This window comes from Aquarana catesbeiana, linkage group LG06, assembly GCF_042186555.1.
Source record: "Aquarana catesbeiana isolate 2022-GZ linkage group LG06, ASM4218655v1, whole genome shotgun sequence".
Classification (NCBI taxonomy): domain Eukaryota; kingdom Metazoa; phylum Chordata; class Amphibia; order Anura; family Ranidae; genus Aquarana; species Aquarana catesbeiana.
The window spans coordinates 375610863-375629905 of NC_133329.1; the positions used below are offsets into that span (position 1 = coordinate 375610863).

Here is a 19043-nt window from a genome sequence, read left to right on the forward strand (position 1 = left end):
AAAAAAGATTTTTTGGCTGGAGCTAAACACGTTAAAAATGTACCCGTTCAAAATTACAACAAACCTACAGCCTGTATACTGCTGTTCAGAGTATATAGGGCCTGGTGGCCCCACACCTTTCCTTATTTTAATTTGGGTGCGGGGTTCCCCTTAATATCCATACAAGACCCAAAGGGCCTGGTAATGGACTGGGGGGTACCCATGCCGTTTGTCTCACTGATTTTCATCCATATTGCCAGGACCCGACATTACATTAAACCCGCAAGCAGTTTTAAATGAGATTTTTTCCTTTAAAAATGACATTTGGTGCAGGGACTGTTCTAAACACGGGAAACACGCGTCACTTTACAGGCATACTATAGACACCCCTCAGGTACGATATTTAAAGGAATATTTCACTTTTTTTTTTTTTACTTTAAGCATCATTAAAATCACTGCTCCCGAAAAAACGGCCATTTTTAAAAGTTTTTTTTGCATTGATACATGTCCCCTGGGGTAGGACCCGGGTCCCCAAACCCTTTTTAGGACAATACCATGCAAATTAGCCTTTAAAATGAGCACTTTTGATTTCGAACGTTCGAGTCCCATAGACGTCAATGGGGTTCTAACGTTCGTGCGAACTTTCGGTCCGTTCGCAGGTTCTGGTGCGAACCGAACCGGGGGGTGTTCGGCTCATCCCTACTCTCCAGTTTGTTATATGTTGTCATTCACACTGTGTACCTAAAATAATTAAGTGTTCTTGCATAGCAAGACCACTTACTGTTATCTCACATATATATTATTATAGCCAAATTTACCACCCTAACTCCTCCCACAGTTTTTACACTACATAGACAAGTAATATACTGAAACGCGCGGATTGTTCCTGATTGGTGTGCTATTACTTTGTGGAACGTTTTGCTGGATGGTTCACGAAATATCGTTGTTTTTGCGGCAAAATTTGTCCCATAGGAATGAATGGGGAAATGTTCAAAACTAGAGTGGGAGGGGACAAAAGCTGAAAAATCAGGACATGATTTCTAAACTGCCACCACTCCCTCATTATCAAGCTCACCTACACAAATCTTATATCAAAACGTTCAGCTATCCCTGCTGCCACTAAACATGTCCACGGCTAAGCCATAGTCCTGATAGTTTTCACAATATGACCATTTGTTTGCAACTCACGCCGTCCATTGACATTCATTGAAACGCCACTCTAGCCACTTCAAATTTGAAGGGCAATATCTAAACTGCGACTGTGCCTTCATTTTTAATATTTCAGAGACATACTATGCATCAAAATCTAGGTCTGGGTCTTGTGATTCTCACAATATAAAGATCTTCGCTGTAGGATTTATAGTTTTTAAAATACGACCGTTTGAAGTACTGCACAGTTATTACAGCTATCATGGTCCTGTGTATTGTGTATTGAGCAGTGGTTGTGAAGCATAAACAGGGCATGAGCGTTGCTAGGAAACAGTGGTTGTAAACACTGATTGTCATCACACAGATAGCACACCTTCATCTCCATTCTACGTCAAGATGCTGAGACCTCCAAATGCATGTGGTCATACCTTCATCTGCTAGGCTTGATAATGCTTGTAGACTACTGGTGGAGGCAAGACCACTTCACACAATTTCCCCAGAAATTGCAGCTTTTCTAGTTTAATAACGTACTTCTTACCTTTTCGGCTGTTTCTTTGAAAGAGGTTTGTACAAAGGGCTCTATGGGCAGCTTCTATTGCTTAGAATTAACGGCGATTCAAAGCTAAGCCGACCATAGATGGAGTGATTTTCTTTCCAGCAACCATGGGTTGCAGAAAAAAAAATTGTTTGATTCCCCTGTCAACACAGTCAGTGTTGATGGGGAACCCCTCCAAAGGAGCTATTGTGTTCTCCTGACGGGGACGGAGGGAGCCGCCCCAGCTGGGAGAACACAGAGCTATTATTGCTAGCGGCTGGCAATAATCACATGGAAAATCTGACAGGCTGGTTGAACCCAAGTTGATCGATTGCTCAACTTGGGTACATTCAGCCTGCCCATTTATGGTCAGAATCCCTGCCAGTCCCTGCTGAAGTGGCCGAGATTCGAACGTTTATGACCGGCTTTAGGGATGCACGTGAGGGACAGCTTTTTTAACCACTTCCCTACCCGGCCATTGTCAAATGACATCCACAGATGGGATCTCCCATCCTGGGTGGACGTCATATGATGGCCTGGGCTTCCCAGTCGCCTAGGGGGGCGCGCGCGCCCGCCGTGTTGCTCGGGACCCGGTGCGTGCGCCCGGCGGCCGCTATGTCCGCCGGGCACCCACGATTGCCCGTTAACCGGGCCGGACCGTGGATCTGTGTGTGTAAACACACAGATCCACATCCTGTCAGTTGAGAGGAGACCGATCTGTGTTCCCAGTACAGCGAAACACTGATCGGTCTCCTCCCCTTGTACGTCCCCACCCCCTACAGTTAGAATCACTCCCTTAGGAAGCATAATTAACCCCTTGTGTCCCCCTAGTGGTTAACCCCTTCCCTGCCTGTCACATTTACACAGTAATCAATGCAATTTTATAGCATTGATCGCTGTATAAATGTGAATGGTCCCAAAAATGTGTCAAAAGTGTCCGATGTGTCCGCCATAATGTCGTAGACACGAAAAAAAATTGTGATCGCCTCTATTACTAGTAAAAAAAATAAATAAATAATTTTTTTTTAAAAATGCCATAAATCTATCCCGTATTTTGTAGACGCTATAACTTTTGCGCAAACCAATCAATATTGGGATTTTTTTTTTAACAAAAATATGTAGAAGAATATGTATCGGCCGAAACTGAGGAAAAAATTTGTTTTTTTTTTTTAAATTGGGATATTTATTATAGCAAAAAGTAAAAAATATTTAGTTTTTTTCAAAATTGTCGCTCTTCTTTTGTTTATAGCGCAAAAAATAAAAACCGCAGAGGTGATCAAATACCACCAAAAGAAAGCTCTATTTGTGAGGAAAAAAGGACGTCAATTTTTTTTTGGGTACAACATCGCACGACCGCGCAATTGTCGTTTAAAGTGCGACAGCGCTGAAAACTAAAAATTGGCCTGGGAAGGAAGGGGATGAAAATGCCCTGTATTGAACCGGTTAAAAGTGCATTAGCATACAATGCAGAACTCAAGCCTTGAAATCTTCAACACAGACAGTGTTTCAATCTAGTTTACAACTGGTAATAAGATCTGCTAGCACAGCACTGATGGGGTTAAAAATGTTAAACATTAAAAACTGTTTACATAATTATGTTAAACTCCAATCCCCTCTTTAACATTACAGAGCAGGGGAAAGCAAAGTAAGATTTGTAAGCAAGTAAAAAGCACATAAAATGTCTTCTGCAACTCAACTTTTTTTTTTTTTTTTTTTTTGTGCTTTGTTGATGGGAAAATGTAACAAATATAAAGTAGGTGTTATCCCAGTTTTTTTGCAAGAGTGGAAATATACTTTAATGTTTTTCAAACCTTGACTCTGAATAGTGTGTAATCACATCCAGTATAATGCACAGTGGAACAACTATAATTGATCATTATCTATGCAGCCTTTGTTACTGCATAGTCCTATTGCACAATGTTTCTGCCTTACTACCTTCCACTCTCGGTGCAATTTTACCAGCTAGGACAAACATATTTAACACAATAAGGTCAATTCACAAAGCTTTTATTTCTTGACTTTGCTCACTTATGTCATTTATATCACACATCATGTAGTTGCTGTGTAAAGCTAGTCAATTCAGAAAACTCAATAATGCTTTTTTTTTTTTTTTTTTTTAGCTAAATGATATCTGCTTTTGAAGTCGCAGTATAATAACATGTAGCCAATGCCCCCGTAGGGGTTGCTGAATGTAGTGGTTCACCTGTCCCCTGCCAGCCAGACACCCATCTCTCAGTCACTCAGAGACATAGAACAGTACATAAGCTTTTTTTTTGTTTTTTTTTTTATTTGAAGGGATTAAACTTTGATGGGAAATGGCGAATTACAGGATGCCCCAGACAATTCACTGCAAACTTGCTTGGGACTTCTATATACACTTCAGTATATACACTTCTACACAACCTTCTCTCTAGCAAAAACACTTGCTGCAGACTGTTACTCCACAGCACTTCCCTTGCTGCAGACTGTTACACTCCAGGCCAGCTAGCTGTTACACTCCAGACCAGCTAGCGCCACATGGGTAGACCTGACACTGCTTCAGCTAGGCCTCAATGAACTGCGTTTTGCGGGCAGGGACCTCGGGCCCCTGTGGTGTAGAAATAGATCAGGTGCTAGCCATCCTCCATTCAGCTACCACTCCCAGATAGCCCTCTTCAGATCCTGCCAGCAGCCTGGCTGTAATGACCTCTTTCCACTGCCCTTCCCACGGCCCTCACTCCTGGTTCTGCACCCATCTCAAACTGAAATCTCCCAGTTCTCTCAGGCGTGCCTCCCCAGTCCTCCTGACTGTGCTTCACTCACCAGCCCTCCTGGCTGCAACCAGTTGTCTGGCCTGGAGACGCTTAGAAGTGTTTTCTCCTGCTGTCCTTTACTTGCTCTGTCATGTGCCTCACCTTCCAGGATCTCATCACTACTCCTTAATGAACCGGAGCACCGGCCCAGGGTCACCCTCCCCCCCGACTTGGGAGCTCCCTGTGGGCCCCGACAGCCTCCACACTTTCTCACTCCAGCTCTTCCACCCAACAACTCCTCCCAGCTGGGATGACCCCAAGTATTTAAGGAGGCCTGCCCCCTGCCAATCCAAGTTGGGGATTGGTCAAGGCTCCATAAGATATCCCAGGCAGCCCCACCTCTCCTCCCCTCCTTTCCTTCTAGCACTTTCTAGACGGAAGAGGGAGGTGACAGTAAAGTGATGTGGCTTGTGAGTCACCAGCTGCTACCCTGAGCCACTCCCAGCCCAGAATGAAAACAAACAGGCCTAGTAACCAGCTAGGCCTGCCTAAATTTACCTACTCTGCCAACAAAAAAATCCTCACTTTAGCACTTACCTAACTAGAGGGTGCTACAAACATATTAGACATTATTACACAGTCATTATTTTAACAACCAGAAAGATGAAATATGGTTGAAATGCAATTCACAAAGAGAAGATGACCTTTCATCGTATGTTACCGAGGTGTAGAATTATTACTTCCTTCAGGGATATGTTATGACACATTTCAGGTTTTATCAGATGCATGTTGCACAATGATGAATTGAGGGGAATAGAAATTATATACAAGTATTTTATCCTCATTTTTAAAAGAATATAATGCTATTGTATGGTGCAGAATAAGAAGGCAACATGTAGTTGTCATTTCTACACAATTTTATATTCTCGTACCAATTTGGACATTTTTTTTTTTTCTTATTTTTTTTTTACAGTTAGTGGTTTTAGTAAACTTACTGGTAAAGTAAACTTCCTTTGCTGACATTTACCTATAGGTAAGCCTATAATAAGGCTTACCTATAGGTAGTGTAAATATCTCCTAAACGTGCTCTGTTTAGGAGATATTTACATTACATGCAGCCAGTGAAATCACTGGCGCATGTACTCTGAAGGAATGGCCACCCGTGCTGCTCCCTCAGTGCCCTGTGCCGTAAACGGCGGCTCTAGCTTGCACGCGCGGGAGCGACGTCATCGTGGCTCCAGCCAGTCACAGAGCCGGACCCCGCAAACTCGGAAGCAGGATGGGTGAAGATGGGAGCCTTTGCGGCGCTGGAACAGCTTCATTTTAATGTAAGTTTTACATAATGTGTTAGTATGCGATGCATACTAGCACATTATGATTTAAACTTGCAGGTGAAAAAAAAAAAAAAAAACAGTCCAGCGGTATACAGCCGCTTTAACAAATTTTGGCTGACACATCATTTTAAATGTCAGAGGGCTCCCTCCATTCACAAAGTGGTATTTTCCTCTTTAAAATTTGCAGTAAAATAGCTCATAGGGGTTTACTTACTAAAACTAGAGAGTGCAAAATCTGGTGCAGCTGTGCATAGAAACCAGTCAGCTTCCAGCTATTTTGTGAAAGCTTAATTGAACAAGGTGAAGTTATGCCGCGTACACACGGCCAGACTTTCCGGCGGAATGAACTCTGACGGTTTTTTCGACGGAGTTCCGAAGGAGTTGCGCTGAAACGGACTTGCCTACACACAATCACACCAAAGTCTGATAGTTTAGAACGCGATGACGTACGACGGGACTAGAAAAAGGAAGTTCAATAGCCAGTAGCCAATAGCTGCCCTTGCGTTGTTTTTGGTCCGTCGGAATAGCATACAGACGAACGGTTTTCCCGATAGGAATTGATTCCGTCGGAAAGATTTAAAACATGTTCTATTTCTAGGTCCGTCAGAATTTTCGAAAGAAAAGGTCAGATGAAGCCCACACATGACCGGAATGTCCGATGAAATGATTCTGTCGGACCTTTTCTGCCGGAAGGTCCGGTCGTGTGTGCGCGGCATTAGAAACTGATTGGCTGCCATGCACAGCTGCACCAGATTTTGCACTCTCTAGTTTTAGTAAATCAACCCCATAGCGTTTTTCTAAAAGTTTTTTGGCATTCACAAAAAAAGCTACTAAAATAAGGCATGTGGTATTTTATCAAAACATGCGGTATTTATCTCATGCAATCATTGTATTTTCTCATGCAATATACAGTAGGATGGATACACTTGAGAAGAATTAGAACCTCTGTCAGTTTATATTGCTAATAAAGAAGTAAACTGTTTAAAACCGTAGAAATATGGCAACTCACTAAGTCAATGCAGTGCCTGCATCATATGTATCAATAATACAAAAGAAAAAAAGGTGACTAGGATACCAATCAAAGGGATGCTGCTTTTACAGGACACATGTGTTGTATCAAAAACAACACCGTTCACTTAAGTCCAATTTGTCCCGTTTACCATTATCATTGAATAAGGAAAGAAATCGGTTGCACACTGACGTTCTTGAAGTCCATTTATTGAACCACGGTTGAAGTAGTCGGAACAGAGGAGGCCTAGTTTTGCACAGCTACACTGTGCTTACTCATGATTAAGCACAGTGTAGCTGTGCAAAACTAGTCCACCTCTTTTCCGGCTCCTGCAACCGTGGTGTGTGTCATTATTTGTATGGAACATTCAATAAATGGACTTCAAGAATGTTGGTGTGCAGCCAATTTCTTTCCTTATTCTGTCTTCTACGGCAGGTGAGCCGAGGCTTGCACCCATTTGAGGCGTCTCACACTATTGATTGTGCCTGGAGTTTCTCACCTGGAGCAGCGATTTTCCTTTGCTGTGTACCATTATTACCATCTGTGTCCCCATTATTATGGGGGCACAGATGGCAAAAAGTAAAAAATAAAACCTGATAGGTGTTCTAACCCTCCCGTACGCTATCCAAAATGAAAAAAAAAAAAGTGTTTCCTATAGTTACACTATCGTGCAGCCTTTTCAACACAGAGGAACCCTCAAAATATTTTTTCCAGTCTCAGGGAACCCCTGCTAAAATGACTATATCTACAACTCATGAATACATTAGTGTAATGGTCAGTGGGAAGAATGCTCCTTACACGTGTGGTTATTGGGAAGAATTAGTCCCTTACAGATAGCTAAAAAGATCAGTGGTGTCAGTGGGAAGATATCACAAAATAATTGTTAAAAAAGTATAGTATCCCCACTACATATGACATTTGTTCTAACAAGGGATTAAACCATTGTGATATGCATGCACATTGTATTATGTTTGGAGTGATGGGTTTTTTTTTGTTTGTTTTTTTGCAGCAAATGATGTATATGCTTGTATATACACAAAAAAAAGTCTGGAGAAATGACAGGAGAAAATAAATATATTTTACTACATGAAATGGGGTGGATTTACTAAAGGCACATAGGGGGAGATTTACTAAAACTGGTGCACACAGAATCGGGTGCAGCTCTGCATAGAAACCAATCAGCTTCCAGGTTTAATTGTCAAAGTTTAATTGAGCAAGTTGAAGTTAGAAACTGATTGGTTACCATGCATAGCTGTACCAGATTCTGTGTGCACCAGTTTTAAATCTCCCCCATAGACTGTGCACTTTGCAAGTACAGTTGCTCCAGAGCTTAGTAAATGAGGGGAAGCTCTGCTGACTTCCATCATCCAATCATCCAAGCAAACATGCTGTTTTTTTTTTCCTTGCATGTGATTGGGTATTCTTTGTAAAGTGAAACTTTACCTCATGTACTAAGCTCTGGAGAAACTTGCAAATTGCCTTTAAGTAGAACTATGGTATCTACTACATTAGTACAGTGGCTTCTCCTGAGCTCTCAGTTTCTTTTCGTTCAACCCTGCTGCACTGAACGAAAAAAAAACTGCTAGTGTGTACAAGGCTTAAGTATAAAGGCATTTTTACAAAAAAGTTTTAAAAACAAAATCAACATTTTTAAGTAGTTTACAATTTTGTGTTGGGATGCATTCATAGCCGTCTTGGGCCGTTGGTTGGACACCCCTGATTTAGGCCTTTCCTCCCCAGACTTACTGTCCCTGGCCGCCCCTTTCATTAATCATGGAGAATGGAGACTCAACATTACATGCAGATGTTTCTTGTCTAGGAACGTCCACTCTTCCAGACTGACACCCACTCCTGAAGGTATTTTGTCATTTGAATAACTCCTTCAAAGAGCCAGCCAAAAGCTTGCATTGGGGCTAGGGGTTCTTGAGGGGAGTACTAAGGCAGGGTGCTGTGATGTTTTCAGGAAACTCTGTATGGCACCTTGCTGGCCCCTCCAACTAGGCCTGATCAATTCATAAAATCTGTACTATAGCTTCCTTCAATGAACATCGCTCTATGAATGGAGGACAGGTGGATGGATAAAAGGTTCTCCTCCCCCATTCATAGAGTGTTTTTAATTTTATGGAACCCTGTCAGGATTATATTGCTGCCTGCCCCCCAACTCCATGGAAGATTCACCTTTCTCTATTTTTCCTGGTGAGCTTTGTCACAAAGACAGACGGTGATGAGAAATCTATTATTTTACAATTGTTCCCAAAACAGGAGACACACGTTCTTGTGACAACTAACTGGGAAATTCGTCTAACTTTTAATACTTTGTATTAGATATACATTAAATGATTTTCCCATCCATTTAGTTCCTTTGGTAGATGCCGGTCCTTATCTAGTACTTACGATGGTTTGATAGTACTGGAATGTTTCTCATGGATGAAAGCTCCAGCCAGTCCACCAGCTCCAGAATTTAGATACTGAAAATTCAACAAAAAAATAGGATAATTGCATTGATAACACAGTTATAGAATTTACCCCCAGACCTTTCCTCTGATAACATTTTATTGGTTTAGAAAAGTGTCATGTTTCTACTGTAGAATAAAAAATGAATCCAAGCTTCCTACCTTGATTGGTCGCACAGATGCTGCTGGCTAGTAACTCTCCTACTCCAGCAATTAGCTTCCCTACATAGATACACACGGGAAAGCCCTATTTTAAGTCCATTAAAGCTTCTTATTTTATTTGAGTGGGGAGTTTCTTATGGTCCCTGAAATGCTTAGACTGCTTATTTATTGTAAACCAACAAATTAATTTGAACTCTTATCATTTGGTCTGGTGCCTCCTTCATTGGTGCATATTTATATTGTAATCTGTAGCTACCTTTGGGGATATTTGCCCTCATTTCCTATCTAACAGGTGTGAATACTTGTGCATTGGCATGGCATGTTCAAACGTGCATGGCAAGGAACCTGCTTTATGTTTGGTGTCCTACAGTGCCATGCGTGGTCAATGGTACCCAACACATTGTACAGAAGAGCACAATGTATCACAAACACTGCAACGCATATACTGCGCATTGTGGTGTGTTTCAAAAAAAGGTCATACACACTTTTTATCTATTGCGCTGCATTGGAATTAATTAAGAATGGGCTTCATTAAGGCAGCCCACAAAAATGCATGCTATAACGAGAATTATCGCGTGTGCAATATGCAACACAATGGAACACTTAAGCGTGGTGTGACAGACCTAGCCGGGAGAGAGACTTTTGGAGGGGACTGTATGCTAGCCTCTTGCCGATCGATCGGGGGCCCTTGCATTTGGGGGAACGGTGCTCTTTGTGAGCTGTATGCCTGGGGACTCTTGAGGTGGTATTACTGTGGATTCGGGTCCTGGTCCCCCAGGACACACAGACTCTGGGTACCCTGGATTTGCCATATTGGAATAGTGGCTGATTCATAATGCTGGGACAGATACTGTTAGGAGATGCTGATGTAAATTCCAACACCTGTCAGTCTATTGTCTGCTAAAATGTGTATTGTAAATAAGTCTACTATGGGATCTAAGAGTCATTAGATCCCCATTGTTATTTGTGTTAATTAACTCTGCTATTGTGTGAAGAAGAGTCTATGTTGATTGTGATAATGTTGATTGGATTTTCTGAACTACAAGACGGCCAGTCTGGCCTAACGGTCATGTCTGAGTCATCTAGTCTGTCTAAAGGGATTAGTTAATTAGCTCATGTAAATTAGGTTAATTAGGTTACAGCTGTATTGTTAGAGTAATATGAGCAGGAGGTCTGCACCTACACTTTGAGTGTATAAAAGCCTGTATTTTGTCAATAAAGATAGATTCCTGTTTGAACTTACATACAGCCTGCCTGGTGTTTGTTCTGAGTTATCACAACTGGGTTAGAACGGCACATAGCTGAAGTTCTAATCCCGGAGCATTGGATGACCGAACCATCAGACGTTGCAATCTGATCCAATAGCTGCAGAGGAGTGTCGGGAGAGTGGAACCGAGCGAGCAAGGGGCTCGTTACACGTGGATTAGCCCTTAGACCAGTGGTTCTCAACCTGGGGGTCGAATGACAATTTGCCAGGGGTCACTGAATCCTGGGCTGTTCCTGTCTATTTGTCCTGTTTATCATTATCATTAAAAGTGAAAGAAAATCCCAAATTTTGGGTAGTCCCCAGAAAAGTAATAGAGGGGAAATCTTCTAATGGTTACATTAGTGACCTGGGGGCCCCCAAGGAATTCCCTTTATTTGTATGGGATTTCTGCTCATTTCTTGTTTGGCTGTGGGACAGGGAGTGAAGGTAAATCTCCACAATGGGACACAGATGGCGAAAAAAAAAATCTTAAAGGAGTTAAAACCCTCCCTTGTTCTATACAAAATAAAAAAAAATATGTTGCCTATAGTTCTATTTAAGGTAAAAAACCTTCCCCTCATTCTCACTTCCCTCATACTTACCCGAGCCTGATCTCGAGCCATCGATGGGCACAGTAGCAGCAGTTCTCTCCCTTCCTCATTGACTCAAAGACGGCAATAGGAGCCTTTTGCTTCTGCTGCTGTCAATCACAGTCAGCGAGAAGGGAGCAGGGGGTGGGGCAGAGCCACACTCTGTGCGTCTATGGACACACATAGAGGGGCGTGAGAGCGATCAAGCATGAGTGACGCCATAGTAAGCAGCTATGCCATGGGGGCACTCAGTGGGAGGGGTAGCCAGGAATGACCCAAGAAGAGGAGAATGGAGCTGCTCTGGGCTCTGAGCTGAACACCCCACTGTTCGGTTTGCACTAGAACATGCGAACAGGAAAAAAGTTTGTTCGAACACGCGAACACCGTTAAAGTCTATGGGACATGAACATGAATAATCAAAAGTGCTAATTTTAAAGGCTTATATGCAAGTTATTGTTATAAAAAGTGTTTGGGGACCTGGGTCCTGCCCCAGGGGACATGGATCAATGCAAAAAAAAGTTTTAAAAACGGACGTTTTTTTCAGGAACAGTGATTTTAATAATGCTTAAAGTCAAACAATAAAAGTGTAATATCCCTTTAAATTTCGTAGCTGGGGGGTGTCTATAGTATGCCTGTAAAGGGGCGCATGTTTCCCGTGTTTAGAACAGTCTGACAGCAAAATGACAATTCAAAGGAAAAAAGCCATTTAAAACTACTTGCGGCTATTGCATTGCCGGTCCGACAATACACATAAAAGTTCATTGATAAAAATGGCATGGGAATTCCCCACAGGGGAACTGCGAACCAAAATTAAAAAAAAAAATGACGTGGGGGTCCCCCTAAATTCCATACCAGGCCCTTCAGGTTTGGTATGGATATTAAGGGGAACCCCGGCCAAAATTTTTTAAAAAAATGACGTGGGGGTCCCCCTAAATTCCATACCAGACCCTTCAGGTCTGGTATGGATTTTAAGGGGAACCCTGCACCAAAAAAAAAAAAAACGCATGGGGTCCCCCCAAGAATACATACCAAGCCCTTATCCGAGCACGCAACCTGGCAGGCCGCAGGAAAAGGGGGGGGGATGAGAGAGCGCCCCCCCCTCCTGAACCGAACAGGCCACATGCCCTCAACATTGGGAGGGTGCTTTGTGGTAGCCACCCAAAACACTTTGTCCCCATGTTGATGAGGACAAGGGCCTCATCCCCACAACCCTGGCCGGTGGTTGTGGGGGTCTGCGGGCGGGGGGCTTATCGGAATCTGGAAGCCTCTTTAACAAGGGGACCCCCAGATCCCGGCCCCCCCCTGTGTGAAATGGTAAGGGGGTACAAAAGTACCCCTACCATTTCACTAAAAAACTGTCAAAAATGTTAAAAATGACAAGAGACAGTTTTTGACAATTCCTTTATTTAAATGCTTCTTCTTTCTTCTTTCTTCTATCTTCCTTCATCTTCTTCTGGTTCTTCTGGCTCTTCTGGTTCTTCCTCCGGCGTTCTCGTCCAGCATCTCCTCCGCGGCGTCTTCTATCTTCTTCTCCTCCGGCCGCTCTGCACCCATGGCATGGGGGGAGGCTCCCGCTCTTCTCTTCATCTTCTTCATCTTCTTCTTCATCGTCTTCTCTGCTTCATCTTCTTCTCTTCGTCTCTTCTTCATTTTCTTCTCCGGGCCGCTCCACATCCATGCTGGCATGGAGGGAGGCTCCCGCTGTGTGATGGCGTCTCCTCGTCTGACGGTTCCTAAATAACGGGGGGGCGGGGCCACCCGGTGTCCCCGCCCCCCCTCTGACGCACGGTGACTTGACGGGACTTCCCTGTGACGTCACGAGGAATGCCACAGGGAAGTCCCGTCATGTCCCGTGCGTCAGAGGGGGGCAGGGTCACCGGGTGGCCCCACCCCCCGTTATTTAAGAACCGTCAGACGAGGAGACACGTCACACAGCGGGAGCCTCCCTCCATGCCAGCATGGATGCGGAGCAGCCCGGAGAAGAAGATGAAGAAGAGAAGAAGAGAAGAAAAGAAGAAGATGAAGAAGAGAAGAAGATAAAGAGAAGAGCGGGAGCCTCCCCCAATGCCATGGGTGCGGAGCGGCCCGAGGAGAAGAAGATAGAAGATGCCGCGGAGGAGATGCTGGACGAGAACGCCGGAGGAAGAACCAGAAGAGCCAGAAGAACCAGAAGAAGAAGATGAAGGAAGATAGAAGAAAGAATAAAGGAATTGTCAAAAACTGTCTCTTGTCATTTTTAACATTTTTGACAGTTTTTTAGTGAAATGGTAGGGGTACTTTTGTACCCCCTTACCATTTCACACAGGGGGGGGCCGGAATCTAGGGGTCCCCTTGTTAAAGGGGGCTTCCAGATTCCGATAAGCCCCCCGCCCGCAGACCCCCACAACCACCGGCCAGGGTTGTGGGGATGAGGCCCTTGTCCTCATCAACATGGGGACAAGGTGTTTTGGGGGGCTACCCCAAAGCACACTCCCAATGTTGAGGGCATGTGGCCCGGTACGGTTCAGGAGGGGGGGGCGCTCTCTCGTCCCCCCTCTTTTCCTGCGGCCTGTCAGGTTGCGTGCTCGGATAAGGGTCTGGTATGGATTTCTGTGGGGACCCCACGCCGTTTTTTTTTTTGCCGCGGGGTTCCCCTTAAAATCCATACCAGACCTGAAGGGTCTGGTATGGAATTTAGGGGGACCCCCACGTCATTTTTTTTTTTTAATTTTGGCCGGGGTTCCCCTTAATATCCATACCAGACCTGAAGGGCCTGGTATGGAATTTAGGGGGACCCCCACCTCATTTTTTTTTTTACATTTTGGTTCGGGGTTCCCCTGTGGGGAATTCCCATGCCCCACCCGGGTCCCCAAACACTTTTTATGACAATAACTTGCATATAAGCCTTTAAAATTAGCACTTTTGATTTCTCCCATAGACTTTTAAAGGGTGTTCCGCGGCATTCGAATTTGCCGCGAACACCCCAAATTGTTCGCTGTTCGGCGAACTTGCGAACAGCCGATGTTTGAGTCGAACACGAGTTCGACTCGAACTCGAAGCTCATCCCTACTCTGGGCAATACCATTGGGCAAATTTAATGCAGCATGTTGAGTTGACAGGTGGCACCACCTGTCCATCACCATCACTTGCTTGCAGTTGCAGCACATTGCCATTCACAAAAATAAACGGCCATTCAGGGGGAGGCAGGATAACTTCCTGAATGCTTGATGGTGGCTGCTTAGCTGCGCTCTGAAAAAACAAACCACTGCAGATCACTTTTTAAAGAATCAACAAGTGCGAACCTGGCCTCATAGACCAATCCTCTGTCACTGTCACTTTTTCTGCACAGCTTGATCTGCAAGTAATTGTAGAAAAAATCCTGAAATGATGGTCTTTGAAATGGGGAAAGGAACTCATTTACCCATTATTATCATTGCAGGTATTAAATGCACACAGTTATTGGAATACTGTATTTTTCAGAATAGTGGTTCTTTAAATAGCTGCTTGCACGGTGCTGTAAAAAACTGTAACAAATGGACTGCTACACCTGTACGGTATGATAGGATATGCCGGCAGCATTTATACAGAGCCTTATTGGAACAGACTGATGAACAGATGCTAAATGGGGGGCAATAAAGGGACATGGGTGCCCAGCTTCCACTCCTCAAACAAGTTCCAACTGATGAAGAGGGTTTCAGATGTAGAACAGGTGGATCTTTGGCAAAGCTGCTTTTTGAATATTTGCTGATCTCTAATGAACACCTGTTGATGAAAGGATTTTACAGAGCTGTGTACTAAGCCAAAGCCCAGAGGGATTCTATGTTCATCTCTGCTGGGAAGAGATGCTTCAAGCTAGCATGGATAGAGCAGCTGGAGAGTCTGTGGCTTCATCTATGGGCTAGGAGAGAATCCCATTTACTGTATGTTAGTTCATAGCTGTGTTTTTACCTTGCCAGGCTGCAAAAAACATTCCTGGTATATGATGTATACACAGCAACACACTCTACACTATACTGTCAAAAGTATTGTGACGCTTGCCTTTACATGTACATGAACTGGAACTAAGGGGTCAAGCTCAACCCCCAAAAAAACAATCCTACACCATAAGCCCCACCTCCAACAAATGATTTTGGTCCATAAAGACATGGATGAGCGAGTTTGGATTGGAGGACTCCTAAACACTAAAAACCTTGTGGACAGCCTTCTCAGAAGATTTGAAGCTGTTATAGCTGCAAAGGGTGGGCTAACTCAATATTGAACCCTACGGACTAGGACTGGGATGCCATTAAAGTTCATGTGCGTGTAAAGGCAGGTGTCGCAATACTTTTGACAATATAGTGTATATGTAAATGAAAGCATCATATAGCCCAGCACTCTGGAATAAAGTTCATACAAAAAGTCCAATGTCTCTGGTGAGGGTAAGTCAGGAAAATAATCTTGCTGCTACTTGTCTTAGATCTGGGGTACATCCATTCACGTACACATGAAAGACAGCAGACAGCAATGGCACAGGGTCAATTTATTATTACATTTCAAAAGTAAAATAGCACAGTTACATGTTAAAACCTGTAAAGTGCGACCGATGGTATGGGGAGCAGATAAGCTTTCACATTCTGCACTTGCCTGCGTGACAGTACTGCACTGCCAACATGGTAAAGCTGTAGCATTATTTCATTATTTCACAGACTTAGGAACTTACCTTATGCTCTTAAATGTGGCTTAATATACTTCATAAAAGAGAACAGACAGCAAGGGTGCAATATCAGTGTATAGCACATTTATTCAAAAATAAATTGCACACTTACTTGTTAAAACCTGTAAAATTGCCTGGGGGGGGGCAGGAGGGGTACATAGTGCAACAGATGGTATAGGCTGTCAGGATCTGGAGCCGGACCAGCCAGAAAAGGAAGAGAGCTGGTGGCGTCTACGGCCATCCCTCATGCACCTCAAACAGGTAACTTGCAAATCAGTGGGTGAACGCAGGGTTTGCATTTCAGGGGGCTCAGTGGTCTGCACACCCAGTGGCTTCCAGGTAACCAGTTTGAGGTGCACAAGCGATGGGCATAGACACCGCCAGCTCTCTTTCTTTTCTGGCAGGTCTGACGAAATCGGGGACATTTGTTTGCCGGGGACAGTCCCTAATTTCAGGAAACCGGGAATGTCTGCTCACCCTATACTACAGGGGTGCCCAACCTTTTAAAGAGCGAGGGCCACTTAAGCGACTTAAGTCGGTTGCGAGCCATATTGTGCGGTGGATTGAGCGGCGGCAGATGACAGGTCTGTATCCACTCTGCATATGCAGAGCAGACACAGCCCGATGTACTCTATGGGCCCTCCAAGCCGATCCGCCCAGATACAAGGGGACAGATCCCCTTCTGTTTTATTTTTTTAGCAGCTTATGCAGCTCTGCTCCACAGCTGCTTGTTTCCTCTACAGCTGGCTTCATTCTAAACACTGATACCCCGGGATGACAGGTTGGCAACCCGCGACCTGGGCTTGCCAACTCACCATCCCAGAGCAGGAGGTCGCGGGCCACATCATAGGGCTCCGTGGACCACTGGTTGGGCACCCCTGCTATACTATATATACTCATAGGAGATATAAGGAAATAAATGTAACCAAGTTAGACCAATAAAGAGGAAAAAAAAGATAATTCCTGCAGTTTGGCTTTGCAATGTAAGTACCTGAATTGGCCTAGTATTAGCCTATTGCAGCCCCTGTACAGCAGGGCTCAGGCTAGGGGAGAGAGAAGAAGCACAAAAAGCCATTCAGTAGTGCTGCAGCACAAGGAGCATGCTAATAGGAGGAGAGCTCAGACTGTCAGAGATGATCCTATCCATCTGTTTATTTTCCTTCACTGTCCAGTAGACCTGTAAGCATTACTGAACTGTAACAGAAAAAATATCAGGTCTCCTCCACTGCCAGTGTGGGGTTACACAGCCAATCAATCCTATGACTGGATGGGCAGAAATAAAAATCTTAGGACAGGTAAAACAGCTCCCATATATGTATTTTAAATCTGTATGTACCTGGAATTCAGTAAGACGCCCACCAGAAGTTTCATGAAATATGTAAAGATTTCTAGATCCATTTTAGGAAGGATGCAAAATGAAAAAAGTGTCTGGCTACTTGATTATGGGAAGGTTAATTATAAAAAATAACAATGAATACATTAATGATTGAAATACCTTATAGGAACACCAGCAGGCAAAATCCACATCCCAGTCATGTAAGTGCAGTTCAACGTTGCCAACAGCATGGGCCAAATCAAAGCCGACATAACATCCCTGAAGAAAGCACATCTCTGATTATTTCATAGGGTCAATGACAAGGAACTGTTAGAGATTCTTTAGGATCTGTGATTAACCATGAGCAATGCAATGAACTCTCCTCTACATGCAAACTATAGCTCACGTTCTTTTCTGTGTAGGAGGCTGAAGTTATTACGTTCTAGCTCATTGTACAGTATTTTGAAAAGGAAGGTCCTTTTCAATTTTTTTATCATTATAAATAAACAATATTTTAAAATAAAGCTCAGTTTTGTTGAGAAAAAATTGAAATTTAGAAACATTTGATTGACGATTCTTACTTACTTCTATTCTTAATATTCTGAATATTGAAACAGGTTAATCTAGTAACTTTCTCAAACTCCTTGTTGAATGGGGGGGGTTGGACTGTGATAACCCAGCTTCTCTCAACCAGGGTTCTGTGGAACCAAAGGGTTCCTCCAGAGGTTGCTAGGGGTTTCCATGAGCAATGATCATTTTTTGCCACACCATTGATCTTTTTTAGCTATTTGTAATGCTGCGTACACACTAGCGGAACGTCCGACAGAAAAAGTCAGACAGAAACTTTTCATCGTATAAACTGATCATGTGTATGCCTCATCGGACTATTTTTTTTAAAAATCTGACGGACCTAGAAATGGAACATGTTCTAAAGCCGCGTACACACGAGCAAAATGTCCGACAGAAAAAGTCAGATGGAAGCTTTTCATCGTATATATATACCGATCGTGTGTAGGCCTCATCTGACTTTTTTTTTTTTTTTAAATCTGATGGACCTAGAAATGGAACGTGTTCTAAATTTTTCCTATCGGGAAAACCGATCATCTGTACGCTGGTCCAACGGACCAAAAACTACGCATGCTCTGAAGCAAGTACGAGACGGAAGCTATTGGCTACTGGCTATTGAACTTCCTTTTTCTAGTCCTGTCGTAAGTGTTGTACGTCACCGCGTTCTGGATGGTCAGACTTTGGTCGGACTTTGGGTTGACCGTGTGTAGACAAGACCGCTTGAATGGAATTCTGTCGGAGTTTCGTCTGAGAAACTGTCGGAGTTTATTACGACGGCTAAACTGGTCGTGTGTACGCGGCATAAGGGAGTTATCCCTTTTACTGACCACCAATGTAAAAAGCACATTTCACTTTGAGCACTACACTAATGTACCAGAAGCTGTAGATATTGTAATTATTAGTGGGGGTTCCCTGAGACCTGAAAGTTATTTTGAGGGTTTCTCCATCTAAAAATAAGGTTTGGAAAAGGCAGCTGTAACCAGTCAATCAGTTCCAGTGTTGTAATAAGATAAACACTGCATCTCCCGCACCCCTGTATATAATGACTAAATCATCTCCAAAGATAAAATGGTTCATTAGCATACATCTAAAGACAACTGGGAATGCATAAAATCTTACATTACAATACAATTAAATAGAATAGGTTTAGGCCGGCTCTGCTCATGAGAGCTTACAATCTAAAAGGGAGAAGCAAGTAATACAAAAATGAATAATTGTGCAATAGGAGTTGATGAAGAAAGCAAAAGTTCAGTTGTTAGGTCAGCTAACTGGAGGACCTCAGTTATGAGGAACGATTACA

General features: G+C 43.5%; 1 protein-coding gene across 2 annotated transcripts in view; it reads right to left on the bottom strand.

Moving 5' to 3' along the window:
• The window catches only part of KYNU (kynureninase), a 244663-nt gene that overhangs the window by 70702 nt on the left and 154918 nt on the right, over positions 1 to 19043 (bottom strand). For both annotated transcript variants that reach the window (XM_073634233.1, XM_073634234.1), the window contains exons 9-10: positions 17357 to 17455; positions 9133 to 9206 (exon numbers count right to left, since the gene is read on the bottom strand). In XM_073634233.1, the coding sequence (XP_073490334.1) occupies positions 9133 to 9206; positions 17357 to 17455 (173 nt within the window). The remainder of the gene's footprint in view (positions 1 to 9132; positions 9207 to 17356; positions 17456 to 19043) is intronic.